Raw genomic sequence first — 13,640 nt, forward strand, 5'->3', positions numbered from 1 at the left:
CCCAAATCCCAGTCAACACAAAGGAATGCAGAGAGCCCGGTGAACAGTGGCGCTGACACCTTCTCCAACTTCTTCATATAATTTGTAATTTTCTGCATTGAAAGGAAATTTGTTCTCTGACACCTGTTCCATGGTTTCCTTTTATACCACAACATCAATACCCTCTTTTCTCCATATGTAACTCATTAAGTGTTATGTGGTTTCTCATTTGTCAACATTACTAAATAAGTAATTCCATAAATTACTCTAGAATGACTTTAATAATTTTCCTTTATCGATAGGTATGCCATTCTCAAGCTTGTTAATGATTTCCTGATGGAGTTTTTTGGAAATAACCTCAGGTGTGATTGTTACCTATATATATCATTAAGTGAAATTGTGATTTAACCATAATATCCATATGTGGATAAGAATAAAACAACCAAATGTTAACATCATTGCTACTACTATTCTGTGTATAACATCAGCAAATGATAAAGTTACATTCAGCAAAGCAAGTAGACAGCAACATAGACATAAAGGTACGAGAACTACTTACCGAGTTACCAAATGCAACAACACCCTTCATGTGGTCAACTTTCATTGCAAGGAAATTATGTTTGACTGCATCAACAGAGATTTTCTCCACAGCAGAAAATTCAAAAAAGGTGATCATTTTAGATAAATTCTCTATATTCATTGACTGATACACCTGAGACACCTGGAAAACAAGAAATGAAAAATATCAAGCACGATGAAAATAGTTTTTAGAAAATGCATAAAATTGGAAAAAAAATAAGTACCGAAAATGAAACCTAGCACCCGTGCACCTGCTGAAGCAATCTTAGAGTGGCAAGCTTTTCCAGTATGGGAATGTATTAAGATAGATGGACCTCTGGTACAGAAGATGCTGAAGCAAGCTTACCCCCAAGTTTGGAAATTTTGGTTAACAAAGGCTGCACTTTTGTTGCAAGATCTAGAGGGAGAAACTCATGGTCCAAAAGATGGTAAAGATCTTTTACTTCTTGAGTCACACAGGTCATTACACCTTTTGCAACCTGCCAAAATGTCAAGATCAGACAATGTTGAAAAGAAATCAACATAAACACTTCCCTCTGAAGCATTTTTTTGCAACACAAAGTGCCAAACACCAGTTTCTTTAATAGAATGGCTAATGCACAAAGAAAAGATAATCACATCAGCAGGTTGAGTGTTGATGGGAAAGTTTTGACTAGGGAGGAGGATATCTCTAAAACTATTGTGGAGTTCTATAGCAGGCTTGATTCTGAGCCAAATGTTGGGACCCTAATTGGAAAATTGGGGGTTAGTATGCTATAGGAGAAGGACAGGAACTAGTTAAAAATACCATTTTCAGAGGAAGAAGTAATTGAGGCTCCTCAATGATGACTAAGCTCCACGGCCAAGCAGTTCTGCATCCTTTTTTGGGACAAGAGTTTGAGATGAGTACAAATGCCTCCTCCATTACCCCATGTCAAATAAAGGGGTGTAGTGGACATTCAAGATTGAGACCTATTAAATTGATTGACGGTGTCTATAAAATAATTGCCAGTGTTAGCATTGAGATTGAGGAAGGCAATTGCACAGCTCATCTCAGAATCCCATAGTGCTTTCATGCGAGGAAGAGTGATTCTTGTTGAGTTAGTGGCTAATAAGTGTGTTGATTCCAGCCTTAAAACTATCAATCTGGCGATATTTAAAACTCTGGTTGTAAGCTAATTTCAGAATATGTACTAGTATCAACAATACCGTTATATGAGCTAATATCAAATAATATCGACCAATATATTAATAAATATTAAAAAATTTAAGTCTTGATTTAGTTTAGTATATATTGATTGATATTTAAAACTTTGGTTGTAAGCTTTTGAAGACTTTTTTCTTTTTGTTTTTGTTATGAAGAAGAAAAATACAAAGAGAGAGAGAGAAAAAAAAACCAATGAACCAAAGTTATTATATTACTAATTAGAAAATGTTGAGAGATCTATTTTCTAAGATAAGCCAATGCTACATTCTGCTATCCTAGCTATTCTATGATTCGGAATGGGACAACAACTAACTACTAAGTAAGATATATTCAAATGAAAGCTCTCTATTAGACTATGACTAGGTGGATCAATGCATGATAGGGACCTAGGATTCTAGGACTCTCTTTGCTATTGTTTACTATTGAATGAATTAAAGAGGCCTCAAACAATGCTGGGTTACCGAGTACAAGTCACTACCCAAAAAAAAAAAAAAAAATCTTTTCATTTTTTAAATATTGGGAAAAATGAAAATAAATAAATAAATAAAAAGTTAGAAAAATTCTCTGGAAAACAGCAAAACAGTAGCAAAAACAAGAGCAAGAAAACAAGGGCAAAAAAAAAAAACAAGCCTGGGCTGAACTTACCTTCTTGTTGCTGTGAAAAACAGATGAAATCAACTTCGAAAAAGGGAGGAAATCGACTTCGAGTGGCTCTTGTTGCTGCACTGCAGAAAAGAAAAGACAAAAAAATGTAAAAAACCAAGAAGAAGAATCAAAGAATAAACAAAGAAGAAAAACGATGAAGAAGAAGACGACGAAGAATAGAACAAAGGACACTCACCGGAGTTGACTCAATGTGTAGAGTTTTGGGCTTGGTTGTAAGAGTAACTAGGTTAGGTTTGTTATTTTGAAGTGTGTGTTTGAAGATTGGCTTGTGCAAGTTGTTCCATTACTCAAAGGCATCAAATTTTGAAGTAAAAATCAAGATTTCAACATTCAAAATTTGATGGTTTAACAGTAATGAATATAAACATAGAATATAAACAAGGGCATCAAATTTTAAAACCATCAAATTTTGAAATGAAACAGTAATGAATATAAACATAGAATAGTTCAACAATTAAGTCATCTAACATTGTAGAAGTAAAAATCAAGATTTCAAGAACCAAAATAATAATTGTAGCAATTAATTTTTGAGATTTTATTAACATCTAAGAGTGTTAAAATTCAGTGTCATCAATGAATGAGGGTATACAAATCCTTAAAACATAGATTCAAAATGTTTTTTGTGAAAGAAAAACATCGGTTGACAAAAACTAAACCAAGGCTGAAAGCAAAATGTTCCTTTGAAAGATTGATTCACTAAAATTGGTACTAGAATCAAACAAGCTAGACTGCTAGTTTGATGACAGAGCAAGAACGAGAATGGTTCTGGTGGAGATTAGTAGTGGCACCTATGGTCATAGACATGGGAGGCGTGGAGAAAACAAAACCCATTCTCAGTCTGTCATATGAGAATAATTGCGAACATCCTCAATAAGATCTAAAACTAGACCAAAAAAACAAGTAATGAGAAACACAAATACTTTGGTGTTCACATTAAGTTACTTCAATTCAATACATACAAACATAGATTCAACCATGCCAACCATAGCATATTAGCAACACGCTTATACAATCGGGATGGAAAATTCAACAAGCACTATGAAGTGTCACAGTTACTAACTACTAGTATATTTCATTAAACTGTGAAATTCATTTTCATAGAAATTCACAGATTCTCAGCCCTAACAAGTCTTGACAAATCATAAACTTCAGAGTATGTAGATATTAATTGTGCTATCTATGGTTCGTATGTTCCCTAGTTAACCGACTTCTTAATGTAGAGATATATAGTCCATTATCCTCAAGTTCAATAAGCTTCTGATCAATCCAAAGCAACAAAATAGCACCTGTGTGCATCACCCGATGCTGTCATGTCCTTCCCCGTGCTGATAAGGACTAAAGCTCCCTGGAACTTCCATTTTACCAATAAACTGGTCCATTCCTGCACACAAAACAAGTAGTTTCAAGAACATTGCATTGTTTAGAGATCTCAAACATACAACATGAACATGATCATATGTTTGTTAGCTATACATTAGGATTTAGGATAAATAGAGAACCAAAGCAAGTGGATACATACTTGGAACACTTTCATACATAGCTAAATGACCCAAACTGCCAGATGATATTAAATCACGATCCAATGGAAACATGGGCTCCCCTTTATTTGGCTGTGTATCCAAGCAAAGCATTTCAGCACTTAAGTCGGTACTTTGGGCATATACATTTTCAGCCCTTGATGCTGAATTCTCATGGGATTGGATGTTTTTGGGTTTTGTTTTCTTTTCTTTAGGGAACTCGACTTCAGCCTCTGGCTCTGATTCTACATTGTTTGGTACCCAAATCAATTGCTTTCGTTTTTAAGGGTGCATTTTGGGTCGGGTTAACCCGAGTAATGTTCAAAAAGAATAAGTCATAATTAAAAAAAAATTATCATAATTGAAAATGATATGGGATATAATTAAAGATTTCATTAGTTATAATTAAAAAAATTAATCATAATTTAAAAACTTTCAGGGTATACAAATCCTTAAAACTTTGTGTACATGAGATTTTTCCCCAAAAAACTTGTAAGACATCCACAGAATTCATGAATGAGAGAAACATTGTGTTGTTTTCATTCATCTCAGAGACAGGAAACCCTAAAATTTCAAATGCATGAACCTAGCAATGGAATTTATTTATTTTTTAATTTTTATGCACATATGCAATGAAAAGGGGAAATAGATTAAAAAGTCAAAAGAAAGAGAGGCAATAGATTTTTTTTCCTCTAGAAGTTAAAGAGGGTGAGACTTTTAGCAAATTCTACATTCTAAGCTCTTTGTTGAAGCTTCATCTTTAAACTTCCAGACCTAACGACCATACCAGATGAACCAATTTTATATAAGCCATCAAGATTGAGTATTACATAATGCTTTGATTGTTTAGCTACCTCCTCGAAAGTATATGATATGAATTACAAAGGGAAAATTGCTTGGAAGCTATCTAATCTGAACAATGCTAATTGAACAAGACATCATGCAATTTCAAATGCAAATAAAGCTAATTGTGTAACAATAAAGCTTCAACAGAGTGCACCAACCAAATTTCAATACTCCAAAAATAAATTAATAAAATATTCAGTGCTATGCTAGAGTTTAGAAATATCCCAAACCATTAATCATCCAAATGAGCTGGAGCAGAAACACCAGCTTTCATTTTTTTTGAAAGATTTTCTGAAACTCTATATTTGAAAGATTTCTTTTTTTTTTTTCTTCCTTTGTTATTGAAAACACAAAACATAACCCTAGAAACCAGTATAGAAACAGAAACCAAATAGATCCACAAGTTTAACAAAAAACAAGAAATAGAGATTACAAATGGGGTGAATGCCTGTATTTTCTACCACCACAGCAAAATCACAGGAAAATCAAAGCAAAATCAAATGAAATGGAGTGATATCACAGCAAAATCAAATGAATCTCAAATGAATCAAGTGAATGCCAGAACTGACATTACAGCACATCCAACTCATCAGTGAAAAACAATTACTGAAACAGAGCACATACAACTCATCAATCACTGAAACACAGAGAGAGAGAGAGAGAGCGAGAGAGAGAGAGAGAGAGAGAGAGAGAGAGAGAGAGAGATACAGAGAGGAAGAGTTTCAGAGAGAGAGAGAGACGGCGGAGCTCACCTTAGTAGACGATGGTGCAGAAGGTGGTGGAGGTGGAGCTTCGAAATCGAAATCGAAATCGCTCTGAGATGAAATCACTGAGACCGATCTGAATCTCTGCGAATGATAAGAGTTTAGAAAGGGTTGAGAGAGAGAGAAATAGAGAGAGAGAGAGAGATTTAGAGAGAGAAAGAGAGCTCACCTACCTCGCCGGTGCAGATTTTGATGTCGGTGGAGCCTCTGAATCTCGAAATCGCTCTGAGAATGATAAGGGCTTAGAGAGAGAGAGAGAGAGCGCTGGAGATTTGGGCATAATATTTCTCAGATTCAAAATTAGAATTTGAAAAGAGTGAGAGAGGAAGCGCATGAAGCACACCACATTTGGAGGCATTTTTAAACGCCTCCAATTATAAAACAGTGTCATTTTAAATAAAGAATTATGCGACGTTATATAAAACGTCATTAAATACTAATAAAAGTGACGTTTTAAAAAGCGTCGTTAAAAAAACGCCACCTAAACCTCTTTTTCCTGTAGTGATTATACCTACCAATGCCAAAAGGGTCAAGCAATTATCCATTATATATCCATGTGCTCCGTCTTCAATATAACTTTCTAGAACTTGCTTATGTGCAAAAGCAATGCATCGGAGGCCACTATTGGCCATACCTTGAATTATTTGATCAATTTCGTGCCTTTCATTATCATCATCACCATCATCATCATCCAGGGCTTTGATGTTTCCAGAGAAATCATAATAATGGGAACACATTGAGAGTACGATCTCTGTAGCCCCTTTCCAGTAAGGATGACAAATTGAACCCGGCCCGACAGGGACCCAACTCCCCGACCCCAAATTGAACGGTTTTTTCCCAAAAAATACCCCCGACGAGCCGAAGATGGTATTTAAAAATAAATACCCGATGATATTTGGGCCGAGGACGGGGATACACTTTCGAACCCCGGATCCGCCCCAGCCCCGCCCCGTTCAGCCCCCTGAACTTGTTTATATATATATATATATAAATATTTATGTGTGTGTGTTATGTGTTTCTAAATTATATATATAAATATCATGTGTTTATATATATAAATATCATAATCCTACATGTGGGTCTGGCCTCCCTTTCTCACTCTCACTCTCTCTCTCACTGTCTCACACAACCGTAGCTCCCTCACCGTCACCGCCGGCTCCTTCTCTCGTTCTCACCGTTGACTCCTCATCTCCTTGTCACGGTATCTCCGTCTCTCTCTCTCTCTCTCTCTCTCTCTCTCTCTCTCTCTCTCTCTCTCTCTCTTGTTTTTTGCTTTTATTCTTCAAATCTGGAAAATGATGGAGATGAAGATCTGGTGGTGATGAAAATGATGAAGATGTTTTTTGATCTATTAGATCTGTTAGAGCTTAGATTTTTTTTTTTTTTGAACTGATTTTTTTTTTTTTGATATTGTTGATGTTGTTTTTCAGCTCAAATAACTCGTTTTTTGTTGATGTTGTTTTTTTTGGCCTGGGATTTTCGGCGTCAAGGAAACCCGATCCCCGTTAGGGGGCGGTAGTGGGTTCCCCGTCAGGGATAGGGGCCGGGGACAGGGGAATTCCCACCATCGGGGATCGGGGACGGGGAGGGTGATCCCCGGCCCCGCCCCGTTGCCATTCCTACTTTCCAGTGCACGTTGACCGTACTGTCAACCATCTTCCTTATTGAAAATGCCACTTCTTTTCGTTGTTGAATTGAAAGGGTTTGACATGGAGAATTGTATAATTCTACTTCAGTTCCTCCAAATTAATGTTTAGTTCCTGGACAGCCCAAGAAAGAATTGCCTTTTCAAAGGGCTCGCCAGAGAACTCAAATTCAGACCCTGAATGGGAATTGCAAAAAGTGTCTGTGGTATTTAGACCGATACCTTGGTAGAGCAACTCACGAACACTATCTATAATTGGAGTGGAAACCCTTTCATCCACGGATTCCTGGCCAAGTGTCACACACCGGCAATGCGGAAGCCTTGACAAAGATATGCAAGTGTGTGGTGCTAGTTAACTCTCTTCACTAGCTCGCCAAAAATGCTCAAAAGGTTTGCAAAGACAAGCAAACACAATATTATTTAAGTTGATGAACCACAAGATTGGAGACAAACCACAAAATAGCAATCAACAAGCTAAAATTAAGGTAAACAACAATTGAAAGGCTTTGCACAATTTAAAGGCGAAATGAACTTTTCATTGATCAAAAGAAGGCATTACAATAGTTGAACAATGCACTAAAAGTGGTACAAAAGTTGCCTTACCATAAGCTAGGTTGGGGTACATTAAAGGCACAAGTGGTTTGGTTCAACACTTGGGTACCCCCTCCTTAATATAGCTTGTTAAGTTTTTTCTAAGCTGGCAGGAGGAAACATCCACTATGTTTGAGGAGTCATAATGGATTTTTAAAAATTCTACAAAAAGAGAAAAATTACAACTCTTGGTCCCAAAACACCTTTAATACTAAGGTATTTACATAAAAAATTACAAGGCAAAAAGATTACATTTGACCCTCTAAAAGTTGGCCTAAAGTTGCTACATGGTGGCGTGGTTGCTTCATGGCATGTCTTGGACTATCTTGCACCATGCCTTAAGCCTTTGCCTGCACTTACACTAACAACTTCTTAGGCATGTCTTTGGCTCTCCAAAGGGCACAAATGTGTGTGGCATCAAGGTATTGACCCTTGGATGGGCACACCTTGACAATCTCCCCCACTTGAACTGTCGACGCCCTCGACGACTTGGCCCAATAAGCATCAATCTCGACGCCCTCGACAACCTGCTTCCAATAACTCTGTAAGCTGCTTCCTTAACTTATTCAACTCAGGAATAACCATTCTATATGGTGCATGAGCTGGTGGCTTTGCCCTTGGCACCAACTCGATAGCATAATCCACACCTCGGCGTGGAGACAACTCCTTAGACAACTGTCCAGGCATAACATCTACAAATTGCCTTAAGACCTTCTTGATTGTGGCTAGGACAAGAGTAGATTCAAGAGCTTCATTCAACTTCAATGCGGCAACCCAAGTTTGCTCACCATGCCTAACACCTCTCTTGAGTTGCATAGTTGAGACAAACTGGTCACTGTTGTTGGTGACCATAGCAGGAATGAGACACGACTTATCTTCCATGGCACATATACTATTAGAATAAGGCATGATTGCTGTCTTTGTGCTTCTCAAGAAATCCAACCCAAGGATGGCTTGGAAGTCATCTATGGGTACTGCGGTGAAATCTACTCTTCCTTCCGAAGTGCTGACCTTCAAGTGAACAGATTTTGCAACCCTATAGATAGGCTGCGCTGCCGAGTTAACCGCCTTGATGCAGTTGCCATCCTTCTCTAAAGATAGCCTAAGTCTTTCAACTTCAGTTCTCGTAACAAAGTTGTGGGTGGCCCTTGTGTCAATTAAAGCACGAAGGGACTTCCCATTGAGTTTTACATCCACAAACATTAAACCTTTGTTGGATGACTTGCTCTTGTTCAACTTTGCCTGATGATTCCCCACTATACATAGGTTTCTTCCCTTTACCTTTATCATTAGACTCCACAAGTTGTTTGGGATCCGAATGCTTGCCCGCTTTGCCACTCTTGGCATTTTTCTTAGGCCTCCCTATAGAAGCCTTCTTCTTCATGGCATTCATCATATGAAAGGCTCCCACTCTAAAACCAGCTGTCTTAGAACCCTTGCCACTTTGCCTAGATTGTACGTCTTCTTCCTCACTATCATCACTTGGTTGAGAGACACGGTCTGACACAGTTGCTAGAGTATTCAAGTCATGCTTTTATGGACATCCAGATAACCGGTGTGGCCCATTGCATAAGAAACAAGAGATAAGGCCTTTTTCTTTGCTTGTAAAGAACTGTTGAGGGGCTTTTGCCCTGTCACCATAGCTCTTCCGTTGCCATTGTCCTCCACCCGAATGGGTTTTGGATGTAGAAGTGTTGGCTTTCCCACTCTTAGGTTTGCCATAGCCTTAGGACTTTCTACCTCCCCTACTCTTGCACGGGGAACCACTATCCCGTTACTTAGGTTCGGCATAGTCCGTAAGGCATTTACTTGCTGCTTGTGCATCGGCTAAATCTTGCACTCTTTGCCTTTGAAGTTCAACTCAGGCCCATGGCTTCAATCCCTCAAGAAAGAAGAAGAGCATGTCTTTCTCTGACATATCTTTCATGTCTAGCATAAGCCCAGAGAATTCTTTCACATAATCTCTTATAGTGTCGGTGTGCTTAAGATCCCGCAAAGCACGCCGAGCATTATACTCAATATTTTCAGGGAAGAATTAGAGCTTAAGTTCATGCTTAAGTTGCCCCTAAGTCTCAATTGTGTATAAGCCACGTTGCATCTCATCATGTTTAGTCCGCCACCACAACTTGGCATCACCGGACAAATACATTGTGGCCATAGAAATCCCTGTCTTCTTAGCATCGACTTTCACAGCTTTGAAATATTGCTCCATATCAAAAATAAAGTTGTCTAACTCCTTGGCATCTCGGGCGCCACCATAGGCACGGGGCTTGAGCACACGTGCCCTAGTGAATTCCATGCCACCACTCGGTGCATTGCCAAAGGCACGGTTAAGAACACCAACCCGACCACTGAGGCCTTCAATCTCTAGCGTAAGTTCAATGACAACATCCTCAAAATCTTGCTCTTGAGTAGGGCCATGAGTTTGCTCAAGATCATAAACCCGTTGCTCGAGGATGGCTAATGAAGCTGCCATGGTCTCCATGTTGTCCATACGCTGCTCCAAGAGCTCAATTCTCTCTCTTTGCGTGGGTTGACGGTTGCCAGTAGCATCCATTTAGAAAGCCAATAGTAGAGAAAGACAAATAGACTGGGCTCTGATACCAACTGTCACACACCGGCAATGCGGAAGCCTTGACAAAGAGATGCAAGTGTGTGTGGCGTTAGTTAACTCTCTTCACTAGCCCACCGATAATGCTCAAAAGGTTTGCAAAGACAAGCAAACACAATGTTAGTTAAGTTGATGAGCCACAAGGTTGGAGACAAGCCACAAAATAGCAATCAACAAGCTAAAATTGAAGTAAACAATAATCGAAAGGCGTCTCACAATTTAATGGTGAAATGAACATTTCATTGATCAAAAGAAGGCATTACAATAGTTGAACAATGCACTAAAAGTGCTACAAAAGTTGCCTTACCATAAGCTAGGTTGGGGTACATTAAAGGCACAAGTGGTCTGGTTCAACACTTGGGTACCCCCTCCTTAATATAGCTTGTTAAGCCTTTTCCTAACTGGCAGGAGGAAACATCCACTATATTTGAGGAGTCATAATGAATTTTTAAAAATTCTGTAAAAAGAGAAAAATTACAACTCTTGGTCCCAAAACACCTTTAATACTAAGGTATTTACACAAAAATTTGTAAGGCAAAAAGATTACATTTGACCCTCTAAAAGTTGGCCTAAAGTTGCTACTTGGTGGCATGGTTGCTTCATGGCATGTCTTGGACTATCTTGCACCATGCCTTGAGCCTTTGCTTGGACTTGCACCAACAACTTCTTAGGCATGTCTTTGGCTCTCCAAAGGGCACAAATGTGTGTGGCATCAAAGTGTTGACCCTTGGATGGGTACACCTTGACACCAAGCCAGAACTTCATCAAGTTCATATGGTTAAGTGTGAGGATGCCCATCCTTTTTTTACATATGGTGGTTATAGTACCCATTGTCTCACAAACAGAGGGGTTTCGTACCATGACCCCATAAGCCATAACTCTCTTCACTGTATAACTAAGAGTAAGTGTGATAAACAACGGCGAACCTTTGGGAATTGTAACTATAATAGTTACTACAACAACCACAAGTCGCACCATAGATGTGATTGCATCATATAAATTTAGTCTTGCCAGCAAGGAACTCGATGGTTCCGTCCTCATTTTTTGTAATTCCTGTGAAGTATAAAATCTGAAGAATGCAGAAAAATAGGAGAAGGAATAGCAAATTAATGAATTATACTATTGAGGTTAACGCGGTCAGCTGAGCATATAAAGACGTCTACAAGTTGGAGTGATGAACGGTTGTGCGCATCATCTCACCCCATGTGCTGTTCATGCCAACAGAGGTGACAAGCATTTGACTAAAGCCATCAATAACTGTGGTGCCGGATAACAAGAACATATTTTGTTGATTATCTTCTTCTGCGTGTTTACTTTGGTCTGTCACACTTGATTCATTGACTTGCAGCAAATGCCCATCAATGAACAAACCATCAGCTGGAACTTGGTCTCCAATCTTCAAGAAAAAAACATCACCAACAACAATTTCAAAAATCGAAACTTGTTGCCTCTTTCTATTTCTCACAACATGAACTGGAATGTTGGTATTGCTTGTTTGGATAACTTGACGATGAGCCTTTCCTGCCAGAACGAACTTGTTGCTGAGACTAGCACGAAAAGAATGCAGCACTAAATATGGATACTTCGTCACACCACCATTCTTTTTGCCCGAGCTTTTCTTTGCTATCAAGGCCAAGGGAAAGACTTGTGCATATAAAAAGGGTTAGCATTCTGCATTTTTTCAAAGCCTCCCAAACAGAACGACAGCAACTTTTTGTAGGTGGCTTGGGATACATGTTTGTGCTAAAAGTTTCGCGTCCATGTGAAATATCTTAGACCTCATCTCCTTCATATATCCTAGTCCCCAAATTGGTTCTGATAGCATTAGCTACACCCATAATTCCTTCATATTCAACAAGAAGCAAGTTGAGATTTTTCTGCTTGAGTTGTACAAGGCTTGAGGGATCGAAGTTGGAGAAACTGGGTTGTGGTTTGACAACATCAATGGCCAAGTTGTTAAGTGGAACAATGGAGATGCTCCTGTGTGGCTATTCAAGTTCAATAACTACTTTGTCAATTGGAACATGGGAGGAGGAGATAGTGCGATTGTGTGGTTCTTCAACGCTGTCACCACCATCAGTTACAATGGTAACTCTATGGTTAGAACAATATTGGAGACTTTGCTTTCGTATGTGTTAGTTGTATATTATTGTAGCTGTATATTATTATACTTATCTATTTGTACTGTAGATATATCTCTATTTTTATCTCTTTCTATACTTATCTCTATCTTCTTGTATCTCAATCTTTTTATGTAACTATCTAGGTTTCTTTTCTGCCTATATATACAGGCTTTTCCTATTGTATTATTCATTCAATTCAATATAGAGTTTTTCTTTTCTCTTTTCTCTATATATTCATAACATGGTATCAGAGCGTAGGGTTCTCTCATAGCCTCAATTTTTTTTCCTGGTTCTGTCCCCAGTTGGTTACTGCTGGCTTCTACGTATCTAGTCCATCCCTGTTTAAACGTTTGGACTATACCAACCTCTTCATCTCTTCCAAAGACCGACGTGTCGGTTGACTTCAGTTCCACTCTCACCATGCTCCCACACACGTCGTCTCAGCCAGCTTCCCTCAACTTCTGCCCTTTGGCTTCCACCTTAGCCGTCATTGGCTTGCCTATTAACTTCCGGCTCAGCCACTTCGTCCTCGGCTTCCACCTCAGCCGATTTGCTCTTGGCTTTCGCCTCAGCTGATTCGCTTTCAACTTCTGCCTAACTTCTCTCAGCCGCATGCCTTGTTTGGTTCAGCCACTGACGTCAGCCCTATTCATCCACTGACGTCAGCCATTCTCAATCCTTGCCTGGCTGCTGACATCAGCCCTATATGTCCCCAGGGTTTTTCGGCCTTTTAAATCTGTTGGTGACCTCCGTTTTAGCAATTATGGATCGTACTAACAACATCCAATCTATTTCTGTTATACTTGATGGGTTTAATTATGTTAGTTGGGCCCAGGCTCTCTCTAGCTTCATTAAAGGGAAATGCCTTTGGTGGATTATTACTAATGCTCTTTCCAAACCCAACCAGAAGAAAGATGAGACTGACTCTGCCTTTGATGACCGTCTTGACGAATGGGAAAATAAGAATTATCAAATTATCACCTAGTTGTGGGTTACCTCAGTTCTTTCCATTAACCTTCAGTTTGGACGCTTTCAGGATGATGATTCCCCTGCCTCTCCTGCCAAAGCAATTTGGGATTTCTTGAAGGAACGTTATCAGACCACTGGACATGCTCACTAATATCAACGGTTGC

At 38.9% G+C, this 13,640-nt stretch overlaps 2 protein-coding genes across 3 annotated transcripts; both read right to left on the minus strand.

The window, feature by feature from the left end:
- Positions 1 to 296: 296 nt before the first annotated feature.
- On the minus strand, positions 297 to 5,808 carry LOC145794603 (eukaryotic translation initiation factor 3 subunit A-like). 2 transcript variants are annotated; one of them, XM_082877021.1, is made up of 7 exons: positions 5,711 to 5,808; positions 5,526 to 5,621; positions 3,697 to 3,791; positions 2,390 to 2,469; positions 810 to 1,037; positions 539 to 700; positions 297 to 354 (listed from the first exon to the last, which is right to left on the minus strand). In XM_082877021.1, exons 3-5 carry the CDS (start codon positions 3,704 to 3,706, stop codon positions 858 to 860), a joined length of 270 nt encoding a protein of 89 aa, XP_082733147.1. In that variant the 5' UTR covers positions 3,707 to 3,791; positions 5,526 to 5,621; positions 5,711 to 5,808; the 3' UTR covers positions 297 to 354; positions 539 to 700; positions 810 to 857. The 2 variants fall into 2 exon arrangements, with proteins under 2 accessions (XP_082733147.1, XP_082733146.1); XM_082877020.1 differs by having other exon boundaries at positions 5,707 to 5,808.
- A 2,469-nt stretch (positions 5,809 to 8,277) lies between these two features.
- LOC145795649 (uncharacterized) lies at positions 8,278 to 9,120 on the minus strand. The gene has a single exon (XM_082880495.1). The coding sequence runs from the start codon at positions 9,118 to 9,120 to the stop codon at positions 8,278 to 8,280; it is 843 nt and encodes a 280-aa protein (XP_082736621.1).
- Between the last annotated feature and the right edge of the window lie 4,520 nt (positions 9,121 to 13,640).

This window comes from Camellia sinensis, chromosome 7 (assembly GCF_055761805.1).
Source record: "Camellia sinensis isolate YWXY chromosome 7, ASM5576180v1, whole genome shotgun sequence".
NCBI lineage: Eukaryota > Viridiplantae > Streptophyta > Magnoliopsida > Ericales > Theaceae > Camellia > Camellia sinensis.

Excerpts from the sequence above, each read along its gene's own strand:
- LOC145795649 (XM_082880495.1), bottom strand. The coding sequence starts at position 9,120 with ATGCCAAGAGTGGCAAAGCGGGCAAGCATTCGGATCCCAAACAACTTG.
- LOC145794603 (XM_082877021.1), bottom strand. Across the intron at positions 1,038-2,389 it reads TTTTTCACAGCAACAAGAAG|GTTGCAAAAGGTGTAATGAC; the intron begins GTAAGTTCAGCC and ends ACATTTTGGCAG.